We start from the raw sequence: 13,423 nt of genomic DNA, 5'->3' as shown, positions 1-13,423 counted from the left end.
AGTGGAGAACCCCTTCACGAACCTCCTATAATACTCGGCCAAACCCAAGAAACTGCGAATCTCTGTTGGAGTAGTAGGTCTAGGCCAATCTTTCACCGCTGCAATCTTTTGAGGATCGACCTTAATTCCTTCTCCGGAGACGACATGACCTAGGAATGTAACAGATTCAAGCAAAAATTCACATTTCGAGAACTTTGTATATAATTGGTGTTGGTGGAGAGTTTGCAGAGCTGCCCGGAGGTTTTCAGCGTGATCCTCTCGACTTCGTGAATATACCAGGATGTCATCAATGAATACTATCACAAAAGAGTCAAGAAACGGCTTGAAGACTCGATTCATAAGATCCATGAAAGCTGCCGGGGCATTTGTTAGCCCGAAAGACATTACCAAAAATTCAAAGTGCCCATACCGGGTTCTGAAAGCTGTTTTCGGAATATCCTGCTCCCTTACCCTCAATTGATGGTACCTGGACCACAAATCAATTTTGGAGAAGAACTTAGCACCTTGTAATTGATCAAACAAATCATCTATTCTAGGCAATGGGTATTTGTTTTTGATTGTGACTTTGTTAAGTTGCCGGTAATCAATACACATCCGCAGCGATCCATCTTTCTTTCTGACAAAGAGAACCAGTACGCCCCAAGGCGACACACTCGGTCGGATGAAACCTTTCTCTAGAAAATCCCCTAGTTGTTCCTTTAGCTCTTTTAATTCTACCGGCGCCATTCTATAAGGTGGAATGGATATAGGTTGCGTGCCCGGCATCACATCAATCCCAAAATCAATCTCCCTGTCTGGAGGAATTACAGGGAGCTCATACGAAAATACATCAGGGAATTCATTCACAATTTGTACAGATTCAAGGGTAGGCACCTCAGCAGTGGTGTCCGTAACTCGGATCAAATGATAAATACACCCCTTCCTGATCATCTTCGTGGCCTTAAGGTAAGAAATAAACCTTCCTTTTGGCATAACATTATTTCCCTCCCACTCAACAGCTGGCTCATTAGAAACTGAAGGCTCATGATTCTAGATCGGCAATCGAGTTTGGCAAAATATGAATAAAGCCAATTCATTCCCATTATTATGTCAAAACCAATCATCCCTAGTTCAATAAGATCGGCCATGGTATCACGACCATGCACCATGACAACACAATCCCTATAAACCCGTGCGGCCATAATAGACTCGCCAACCGGAGTAGATACAGAGAAAGGTTCATGAAGCTGTTCCGGTTCTATCCCGAAGCTCGTAGAAACATAAGGAGTAACATAGGACAAAGAAGATCCGGGATCAATAAGGGCATAAACATCATGAGATTGAACAGTCAATATACCTGTGACGACATCTGGGGAAGCCTCTGCACTCTGTCGACCACTCATAGCATAGAATCGGCTGGGTCCTCCCGAACTCTGTGCACCACCCCTAGCTGCACCACGCCCTGTGGGTGCTGGAGAGGGTGCTGAAGATGTAGTGGATGTAGGACTGGATGACTTAGCTGTGCCCCTGCCTGCACCCTGACGGGATGCTCGACACTCCCTCTGAATATGGCCTCTCATTTCGCATCCATAACATACTTGCATATCCAGGTAGCAGACTCCTCAATGTATCCTCCCACACTTAGGGCATGGGACCCTCTGCTGCTGCTGGAATCTCCCTCCTGATCGGCCCTGCTGACCATGCCCTAATGGCGGGGCACTAGCTGAAGACTGAGCATAAGACGGGGATGGCCTTGATGATCCTCCCCGAAAAGCTGAACTCCCACCTCCGAATGAATCCCCAAAGTTGCTCGGTGATCGGGCCCTACTACTACTTTCCCGTTCCATCCTGAACTTTAACTTTCGAGCCTCCATAGCTTGGGAAAATGCTACCATCTTTCCATAGTTCATGTCAGAATTTAGAGCAGCTGTGGCGGCCTCATTAATAACCAAAGAGCTAAGGCTCTGCACAAATCGACGCACTCTAGCCTCCATAGTCGGCATCATATGAACTGCATACTTTGACAAGCTCATGAACTCCATATGATACTCCCACACATTCTTACTACCCTATTTAAGTGTCTCAAACTCCACAGCACGGGCTGCCTTAGTCTCAGCAGGCAGGAAATGGTCTATGAAGGCATCCGCGAACTCACTCCATCCCGCCGGAGGGCTCCCCTCCTCACGGGAATCCTCCCACATCTCAAACCAGGAATATGCCACCCCCTTCAGACGATAGGAGGCCAACTCTACTCCCTCCATCTCAATAGCACGCATAACTCAGAAAGTCTTATGCATCTTATCAATGAAATCATGAGGGTCTGCCTCGAGATTAGTACCTTTGAACACTGGAGGGTCTAACTGAAGGAACCTGTTTAATCTGGAACCAGAAGAATCCCCTTGCAAGCTAAACAAGGTGGGTGCAACATTTGACCTCTAAGCATGGGAAACTACTAACTGAGTTAGCATCTGAATAGCTCCCCTAAGATCCACATCAAAAATACCGGGACCGGGAGTTGGGCTGGATGTGGAATAGGTATATCAGCGGTAGGGATTGTGGCATCCTCCACAGGTGTAGGAACTAGGGTAGTATGTTCTGGAGTAGACGAATCCAGCAGTGTGATAGTAGGGGGATTATCCTCACCCGCATTATCAAGTAAGGGATCAACAACCACTCCTGGGCTGGTATTGGCTTCTTGGCCAATTCTCGCTCTCTCCTTAGATGCCATTTACTAAAAGTTAGAACAACGCACGAGTTAGGGGAAAACAACCTCACGTTCTGCTCTATCGCACAATATAGAACAATAATGAAAGGTATCATTCTTAAATGTCCAAGTAGCCCCCTAAATATAGATGTGGTCGACAACACACCGATAAGAAGGGCTCTACTAGACACGACTCCGAGACATCCTAGGACACTTTAAAACCTTAGGATATGATACCAAGTTTGTCATACCCCAACCTCGGGGAGCGCGACCGGTGCTCAACCGAGTGAACCCGATCGAGCAAGCCTAGTAAACCCTTCCTACCCGACTCATTCATAATCCAAGAAGCGAACGCATCACCATTTGTAAAACATGGGAGAGATCAGTTATATAAATATATAAACGTTGCTAGTTCATTTTTCCTTATATAGGTACATTATGCTAAAGTTGAGTTTCCAAAATACAACGCGATCCAACGACCACCCCACACACATACATAACCCCATCTATAAGGCCCCGTCTATACCTCAAAATATGAAAACTTATACAAAACAAAAGGACCACATGACCCCAGGAAGGAATGGGGCTCACCAAGACTGCTGTGGTGAGTGTGAGGGAGAGCACCACTATCTGCGATCGGCACTATCTGCGATGGAACCAGCTACATCTATTCAAAGATATAGCACCCCCGACAAAAGGGACGTTAGTACTGTCGAATAGTACTAGTATGTAAGGCAAACACCAATCTTAGTAGAATAAACGGTGAAACAAAGAGAAGGCAGTCATAATAATCAATAAGTACTTCACAGAAATACAAAGAAAGACCGAGTAAGTATCACATAGTTTCCAATTCAATCTTTCCATCTTTTTAAGTTAATAATCTTTAGTATCTAAGCCACAACTCACAATGCCACCATGTTTTTACATGGAGTCGGGTCTCGGCCAGACCGGCTAAGCCATCTCAAGTGAGACATATCCATATCCATAATGTAAATCAATAATTCCAACATTAATGCCACCATATGTACAGCATGGCGTCTGATCTCAGCCCGATCGGCTAAACCATCTCACTTGAGACATAACCTCTTTCAATTGTTCACCCAATTCACATTTCTTTCCCATCTTTCGTTACATAGCATAAATAGCCTCATTTATTAAGTAGTTCTTGGCACTTGGGAACATTTACAATTAAAGTATTTCCCTTTGTATTCGTTCAAATAAAATCATCATTCATGTCGATAAGTACCATCACATAAGGCATTTCACACATAAGGGAAGGAACTTGGAAAATCATGATTTCGTTCTCAAATAGCATGATGACATGGTAACTATCTAAAACAATTAGGGAACATGAATCTTTCAGTTGTACCACAAACCATCAGCCCCAAATTTGCCTAACTCCCTAACTTTCTGAAAATTTTGCCAAAGTTTCCTTTGTATTTAGGCCTATCCACCCGTCAGAGAGCCCCCGAAACACACCTTAGCAACATATATAGAATTAAATGACACAGCAGAATAAAAAATGACACCAACCGAAGCCTCATGGGGGACATATAACTAGAAAGTAATGCCTATATATTAGCCAAACAAGTGATACAAAACATAAGGGGAACAACTTTACAGAGCTATTACATAGTTATTCCAACAAATGAAGGTACTTCTTTTTCATTTCGTTCTCGGCTTCCCAAGTAGCTTCTTCGACTTGCTGGTTTCGCCATAATACCTTTACGGATGCAATTTCTTTGTTTCTGAACTTTCAAACCTGCCTATCAAGAATAACAACTGGAATCTCTTCATATGACAGTTCTTCACTAATCTCGATGGTCTCAACCGGCACGATAGCGGACGGATCTCCAACTACCTTCTTCAACATGGACACATGGAATACCGGGTGCACTAGTGACATCTCAGGTGGTAGCTCAAGCTTTTATGCCACCTGACCTATCCTGTGAATGATTCTATACGACCCGACATACCTCGGACTTAATTTCTCTTTCTTTCCGAACCGCATGATCCCCTTCATGGGAGATACCATCAAGAACACCAAATCATCTTCCTTGAACTCTAAGTCTCTGCGACGAACATCCGAGTAGGAGTTTTAATGACTTTTAGCAGTTTTTAACCGCTCTTTTATAATCTTAACCTTTTCCATAGCCTGATGCACAAGGTCTGGTCCTATTAGTTCGGCTTCTCCAACCTCGAACCACCCAATCAGCGACTTAAATCATCTACCATACAAGGCCTCAAACGGCGTCATCTGAATACTGGCATGGAAGATGTTGTTATAACCAAATTCTATGAGCGGCAAATGATCATCCCAGCTACCCTTCAAGTCAAGCACACAAGCACACAACATGTCCTCAAGCATTTGAATAGTCCGCTCTGCTTGCCCGTCAGTCTGTGGGTGGAATGCCGTGCTAAGATTTACCTGCGTACCCAAACCTTGCTGAAATTTCTTCCGAAAATTAGCTGTTAACTGGGCCCCTCGATCGTAAATGATGGAAATTGGAGTGCCATAAAGCCTGACTATTTCCTTGATATACAATTGAGCATATTGTTCCATAGTGTCGGTGGATTTAATCGGCAAGAAGTGAGATGATTTTGTGAGTCAGTCCACGATCAACCAAATTGAGTCGAACTTACGCGGAGTACGCGGTAACCCTAGCACAAAATCCATATTGATCATTTCCTATTTCCATATTGGAATTTCTATACTCTGTGCTCACCCGCCAGGCCTTTGATGCTCAGCCTTCACCTGTTGACAGTTTGAACATTTTTCCACAAAGTCCGCCACACCCCTCTTCATGTCATTCCACCAATAAACTTCCTTGAGGTCATGATACATTTTCGTAGAACCTGGGTTCACGAAATATCTAGAAGTATGAGCTTCTGCCATGATCCTTTCCCGAAGACCATCTATGTTTGGAACACATAGTCATCCTTTGTACCGTAATGTACCGTCATCCATGCCAAGAGAAAAATCCGTAGTCTTATGTTTATGAATCCCTTCTTTCAGCTGCATCAATATAGGATCATTGTATTGCTTCTCCTTGACCTCCGTCAAAAGCGATGATTCCGCCCTATTCCATAAAATCACTCCCCCTTCGTTAGAGTTTGTAAGACGGACTCCTAAACTGGCCAACTGGTGAACCTCCCGGGCCAATGGCCTTTGACATGCCTCCAAGTGAGCCAAGTTACCCATAGATTTTCGACTAAGAGCATCCGCCACAATCTATCTTGGTTTAAATTTTTACGAGTCCTTATATCAAAATGGTCTACGGGGAGCAACCGGCCGCAAAAGGAAATGTTTTCCATCGATGAAGTAGTTTCGATATCTTCACTATCATCGACAAAAGGATCAGATTCGAAGGAGAAATGCGATACCAAATAGCAATCAAAAACGTCAGCCTCGACCCAAGTAGAAAATCTGAAGACTGACAAAAATGATTTACTATGGGATCCTTCGATCCTTCGTGGTCCCCGATGATTTCGACGCTACCTAATCAATGGTCGAAGAAGCTTATTCAATTTCTTATAGCTATCATAAATTGTTTCTCTTGGTCCCATCTTGACATGACAAGGATCGCACCGGAAATGACCACTCATAGACTAAGCTTGGATCCGAAATTCCATCCGGTAAAGCAAAAAAGAAGGCCCCGGCCCGAGGTCAAACATGCCTTCATCAAGGATGAGGTAACCAAACTTCTTAAAATATGATCCATTCGAGAAGTAAAATACCCAGAATGGCTAGCAAATGTGGTGGTAGTCCCTAAGAAGGGAAACAAACTTAGAATGTGTATAGATTATAAAGACCTGAATAATGCATGTCCTAAGGATTCTTTTCCTTTGCCTAATATCGATCGTATGATCGATGCCACGGCCGGACACGAGACTTTCAGTTTTCTCAATGCCTATTCCGGGTACAATCAGATACAGATAAACCCGGAGTATCAGGAAAAGACCTTGTTTATCACTAAGTACGGTACCTACTGTTATAACGTAATGCCATTCGGTCTGCAAAATGCTGGTGCAACTTATCAATGCCTAGTAAATCGAATATTCACAAAACAAATAGGAAAATCAATGGAGGTTTATATTGATGACATGTTAGTTAAGTCCCTGCGAGCATAAAACGAGCATTCAGGGTTGGCTCCGACAAGTTTCTTGATTTCATGGTATCCAATCGAGGAATCGAGATCAACCCCGATAAAATCAAAGCTATCAAGGACATCACAATAGTAGATAATATAAAGGCCGTGCAGAGGCTAACGGGATAGATAGCCGCCCTAGCACGATTCATTCCCACATACTAGGGACTAACGATGATATTGTGGCTCTCAACTTTGAAGGCCATATGCTGAGAATGCACAATACTAGTGTTTTTCAATTTATTGTATTTGTGATAAACTTCCCTAAAGCAAATAGGGAATCGAATATACTGGAATTCAAAGGAAGGACAATGCCCAGTTTCTTAGATACGTTAATGTATACGGTCAAAACCGAGTTTGCCCTTCGTGTGACAAATTGAGATTGTGGCATGATGGACCGAGGTTGATCATTGTAATATCAAGCTATGATGTGAAGTCGGGTTGTTGCGTTCGAGCCCTAGAAACTGACCAAGGTCGGGAATAGCCAAGATCGATATCGAGCCCATCTAGAGGTCTAGCAAATAGAGACCGATCGAGACCGAAATCGGCCAAGACCGAGATCGATCCCAGATAGAGGTCGAGCGGATAGAGACCGATCACGATCGAGAGCATCCGAGTTTGGCCAAGAGCCGTTATAGCCACGTCATGGGAGAGAACCTCGGCGAAAATCAAGGAAAAGCCAATTAATTAATCTATCATGGGATCCCCACTATGTATTTTTAATTATATATAAAGTATGATTTATCCACTATATTAAGAGTAGGATATCATTGATTCAGGGGACAAAATTCATTTATTCACAGATTCATTCATACATTCATACACTCTTATATTAAGAAATTATTGCGATTTACATAACATCTAGCTAATATTATCCTTTTTGGGGCTTTTGATATTGATTCATATTGTTCATTTAAAAAAAAGATGCTCTACTCAATTTGGGTTTGTATTCATTCCTTTTTATAGTCAAAATTCGATATATTTCTACTTATTTTTATGATTTGTACCAATTTATACCATGTATCCTTAGAACTACGCATAAATTTAACTCTATCCATTTTTCGGGTAAACAATTTGGCACCCACCGTGGGGCTAAGGATAACAGTGGTTACTTGGTACGAATCTCTTCAAAATACACCATTTTATACTTGCTCTTTGAAGTGTCTTTGATATCAGGGTAAAAACGATGAACTCTCAATTAATGGCCCTACCTATCAACAACGAATTTGGCCTTCAAGATAAGAACAACAACCTGACAACCGGGGATGAAAGGCCACTCGTCGATCCCATTGGAACTGGGGTCGCATATCCAATTTATATTAATTCACATATGGCCATCGAGGCAAACCAACGTTCCGACCCCGAAAATAGCATTCATGGTGGAGCTCGATCTGCAGTTAGAAATACCCAAAATGTTGGAGAAGACGGGATCGGCCTGCGTATGATTTTCGAAATGTTGCAAGCTCAACAGGTAGAAATAGATCAGTTATAGGTCCAGCTGTAGTAAGATCAAATGAACAAGAGTCGGGGACTAATCCCGAAATTGTTAGGATGCTCGAGGAACTGACAAAATTAATTGAGTTAGGAGAAAAGAGGATTGAATCAAACGACAAAAAAGTAGAAACATATAACTCCAGGTTTGATCAGATCCAGGGGCACCACCGGTATTGAAGGGCTTGGATTCCAAAAAATTTGTACAAAAGCCTTTCCCCCTCTGAGCGCGACTCCAAAACCGATCCCCAAGAAGTTCCTCATGCCCGAAATTTCTAAACATAATAGGACGACCGACCCCAACAAACATGTCACCTTTTACACATGTGCCATTAAAGGGAACGATCTAGAAGACAATGAGATTGAATCCGTACTATTGAAGAAGTTCGGGGAAACTCTGTCAAAGGGGGCAATGGTATGGTATCATAATTTACTGCCTAACTCTATCAATTCTTTTGCTATGCTTACAAATTCTTTCATAAAAGCACATGTCGAAGCCATAAAGGTAGAGACCAGGAAGTCAGACCTTTTCAAGGTAAGGCAAAAAGATAACGAGATGATAAGAGAGTTCATATCTCGTTTCCAAATGGAACGAATTGATCTACAACCAGTCACCGATGATTGGGATGTTCAAGCTTTCACTCAAGGACTGAACGAACAAAGCTCGATGGCTTCACGGCAGTTGAAGAAGAACTTGATCGAGTACCCGGCTGTTACCTGGGCCGATATACACAATCAATATCAATCAAAGATTAGAGTCGACGATGACCAGTTGGATTCTGGGTCCGTTATTAAAAGGGACATCGACCGAGAACCAAGATCAACCAAGGACCGATATCAGCCATATAATAGAGATCGCAGGGGCAGCGAATGCATCAAAGATACTAAGTGGCCTCGACCTCTGCAATCCAATCCAGATCAGAGAAATCCCAATCAAATGTGCAAGTATCTGGGCACGCATGGCCACAGAACTCAAGACTGCATGCAGTTGAGAGTGAAGGTAGCCCGGTTATTCAATGAAAGGAACCATCGAGAATTTTTAAGTGACCGGGCCAAAAACCATTTCAAAAATAGAGATTTTAAGAGACAAAACGAATAAGAAGTGCCACAACACATCATCCACATGATAATCGAAGGGATCGATATCCCCCAGGGGCCGGTGCTTACACGCACTAAGATGTCGATTGTAAGAGAGAAACGATCTCGGACTCAGGATCACATACCTAAAGGAACTTTGTCCTTTAGTGACGAAAATGCGGAAGGAATCATGCAACCCAATAACGATGCACTGGTAATATTTGTACTTATGATTAAAACTCAAGTTAAGCGTGTGTTAATTGATCCAGGACTGGGTCGTGCCCGCAACCCTGGTACTAAAAAGATTCAATATGCCATGTAAAACTACTAAGGGCGAGATATTATTTCCAGTAAACGTGGCCGGGACCATACAAGAAATGAAGTTCCACGTGATTGAGGGCGACATGAGATATAACGCCCTGTTCGGGAGGCCATGGATCCATAATATGAGAGTAGTACCTTCGACCCTTCACCAGGTTCTGAAATTCCCAACATCGGAGGGGATCAAAACGGTTTACGGGGAGCAATGTAGATGTTTTCCATCGATGAAGTAGTTTCGATATATTCACTATCATCGATAAAGGGATCAGATTCAAAGGAAAAACACGATACCAAATAGCAATCACAAATGTCAGCCTTGACCCAACTAGAAAATCTAAAGACTGACGAAAATGATGACTATGGGATCCCCCGATCCTTCGTGGTCCCCGATGATTTCGACGCTACCAAATCAACGGTCGAAGAACTGGAGTAAATCACGCTAATTGATCATCTGCCAGAGCGAAAGGTATACCTGGGCATGGGGTTAGATCCCGAGCTCAGGAAAAGGCTTATTCAATTCCTTATAGCTAACATGAACTATTTCGCTTGGTCCCCTCTTGACATGACAGGGATTCCACTGGAAACGACCACTCATAGACTAAGCTTGGATCCGAAGTTTCATCCGGTAAAGCAAAAAAGAAGGCCCCAGCCCGAGGTCAAACATACCTTCATCAAGGATGAGATAACCAAACCTCTTAAAATAGGATCCATTCGAAAAGTAAAATACCCCGAATGGCTAGGAAATGCGGTGGTAGTCCCTAAGAAGCGAAACAAACTTAGAATGTGTATTGATTATATAGACCTGAATAATGCATGCCTTAAGGATTCTTTTCCTTTGCCTAATATCGATCGTATGATCGATGCCACTGCCGGTCACGAGACTCAGTTTTCTCGATGCCTATTTTGGGGCCAATCAGATACAGATGAACCCGGATGATTAAGAAAAGACCTTGTTTATGACTAAGTACGGTACCTACTATTATAACGTAATGCTATTCGGTCTGAAAAATGCTGGTGCAACTTATCAATGCCTAGTAAACCGAATGTTCAAAAAACAAATAGGAAATTTAATGGAAGTTTATATTGATGACATGTTAGTTAAGTCCTTGCGAGCAGAAGAACATTTAAAGCATTTGCAGGAAACTTTCGACATACTGAGGGAGTACATTATGAAGCTCAACCCCGAAAAATGTGCATTCGGGGTTGGCTTGGGCAAGTTTCTTGGTTTCATGGTATCCAATTGAGAAATCGAGATCAACCCCGATAAAATCAAAGCTATCGAGGACATCTGATAGAAGATAATATAAAGGTCGTGTAGAGGCTAACGGGACGGAGAGCCGCCCTATGACGATTCATTTTGAGATCCTCAGATAAGAGCCACCAATGTTTCTCACTACTTAAGAAGAAAACCAACTTTGCATGGACTCCGGAATGCCAGTAGGTTTTGGAGGAACTGAAACAGTATTTATCGAGCCCGCCTCTACTTCATACCCCGAAAGTGGACGAACAACTTTACTTGTACTTAGTTGTCTCGGAGATAGCGGTAAGTGAATTCCTGGTTCAAAAAGAACGAGGTACGCAATTCCCTATTATTATGTCAGTCGGACCTTAGGCGAGGCCGAAACTAGGTATCCACACTTAGAAAAATTAACACTTGATTTAATAAATGCCTCTAGAAAACTAAAACCATATTTCCAATGTCATCCGATACATGATGTAACAACTTATCCTCTTCGAAGTATTTTGTACAAACCCGAGCTTTTGGGGGTCTGGAGCCTCTTTATGGATGGTGCCTCGAACGCAAAGGGGTCCGAACTAGGCATCGTACTAAAATCGCCCACAGGTACTGTAGTAAGATAGTCTATCAGAACTACAAAATTGACTAACCATGACGCCGAGTATGAGGCCATGATTGCAGGTCTCGAACTAGCTAGAAGCTTGGGAGCGGAGGTCGTAGAGGCTAAGTATGATTCCCTCCTCGTGGTAAACCAAGTTAACGGGATTTTCAAACTCCGACAAGATCGAATGCAGAGGTACTTGGATAAATTACAGGTGACTATACCTCTATTTAAGGAATGGACTTTGCAACATTTACCCCGAGAACAGAATAGTGAGGCCGACGCCCTTGTAAACTTAGGTTCATCGGTTGAAGATGACGAACTCAACTCGGGGACTATCGTATAACTCATAAGATCGGTGATCGAAGAAGGTCACACCAATATATACTCCACGAGTCTAACCTGAGATTGGAGAAACAAATATATAGAGTACTTCAAGAACGGGAAGCTTCCATCAGATCCAAAGGAATCGAGAGCTCTGCACATAAAGGCAGCATGGTTCACCCTGTCCAACGACAGAATGCTATTTAGAAGGATGTTCGATGGACCATTGGCAATATGTTTGGGACCAGGAGATACCGATAACATCCTACGGGAAATTCACGAAGGCACTTGTGTAAACCATTCTGGTACCGATTCGCTGGTCCACAAAGTAATCAGAGCAGGGTATTATTGGACCAATATGGGCAGGGATGCAAGGGAGTTCATTCGAAAATGCGACAAATGCCAAAGACATGCGCCCATGATTCATCAACCCGGGGAGCTACTCCACTCGGTCCTATCTCCATGGCCTTTCATGAAATAGGGAATGGACATCGTCGGCCCCCTCCCATCGGCCCCAGGTAAAGCTCCGTTTATTTTATTTATGACTGATTATTTCTCTAAATGGTTTGAAGCACATGCTTTCGAGAAAGTCAGAGAAAAAGAAGTAATAGACTTCATTTGGGACCACATCATATGTCGATTCGGTATGCCATACGAGATTGTATGTGATAATGGAAAATAATTCATCGGCAGCAAAGTAACTAAATTTCTCGAGAATCACAAGATCAAAAGGATCCTATCAACACCTTATCATCCCTGCGGGAACGGACAAGCCGAATCGACCAACAAAACCATCATCCAAAATCTTAAGAAGAGATTGACCGACGCTAAAGGAAAATGGAGAGAAATACTACCCGAGGTCCTATGGGATTACCGCACAACATCGAAATCCAGTACCGGAGCAACGCCATTCTCGTTGTTTTATGATGTCGAAGCTCTGATCCCGGTTGATGTCGAAGAACCTAGCATTAGGTTTCGACATGCAACAAAGGAGTCGAACAACGAGACCATGAATAAGAGTCTAGAATTATTGGACGATAGACGAAAAGCCGCTCTCGTCCGTTTGGCTGCCCAAAAACAGCGGATCGAAAGGTACTACAATCGAAGAACCAATCTTCGACATTTTAATATCGGGGACTTGGTGCTAAGGAAAGTCACCCTTCAACACCCAAAATCTGAATGAAGGGAAACTGGGTCCGAACTAGTAAGGACCGTATCAGGTTCTTGAAATTATCGGAAAAGGATCTTACAAGCTCGGTGTGATAAACGACAAACAACTACTGAGCAATTGGAACGTGTCGCACCTAAAATGATACTACTGCTAAGGTAGGACCCTCCTATGTTCATTTGTATTTCGAAATTAACCCTTACAGGTGTTCCACCAGAAACAGGGATGGATTCTTCAACTCGAAGCCTTTATGTCTGAAAGCACGTGTTGCACTCTTTTTCCGTTAGACCGGTTTTGTCCCAAATAGTTTTTTTGGCGAGGTTTTTAATGACGTAACCATTGATCGTGCTAACTTAGAACAATTCAACAGTAT

At 42.9% G+C, this 13,423-nt stretch overlaps 1 protein-coding gene across 1 annotated transcript; it reads left to right on the top strand.

The window, feature by feature from the left end:
• The first annotated feature begins 8,734 nt into the window (after positions 1 to 8,734).
• LOC138895982 (uncharacterized) lies at positions 8,735 to 9,421 on the top strand. The gene has a single exon (XM_070180750.1). It carries the CDS (start codon positions 8,735 to 8,737, stop codon positions 9,419 to 9,421), a length of 687 nt encoding a protein of 228 aa, XP_070036851.1.
• Positions 9,422 to 13,423: the final 4,002 nt, after the last annotated feature.

Source organism: Nicotiana tomentosiformis, chromosome 7 (genome assembly GCF_000390325.3).
Source record: "Nicotiana tomentosiformis chromosome 7, ASM39032v3, whole genome shotgun sequence".
NCBI lineage: Eukaryota > Viridiplantae > Streptophyta > Magnoliopsida > Solanales > Solanaceae > Nicotiana > Nicotiana tomentosiformis.
This window is presented reverse-complemented; position numbering and strand designations above follow the sequence as displayed.

Bases quoted from the DNA above. Each gene is read 5' to 3' on its own strand.
- LOC138895982 (XM_070180750.1), top strand. From the start codon at position 8,735: ATGGTATGGTATCATAATTTACTGCCTAACTCTATCAATTCTTTTGCT.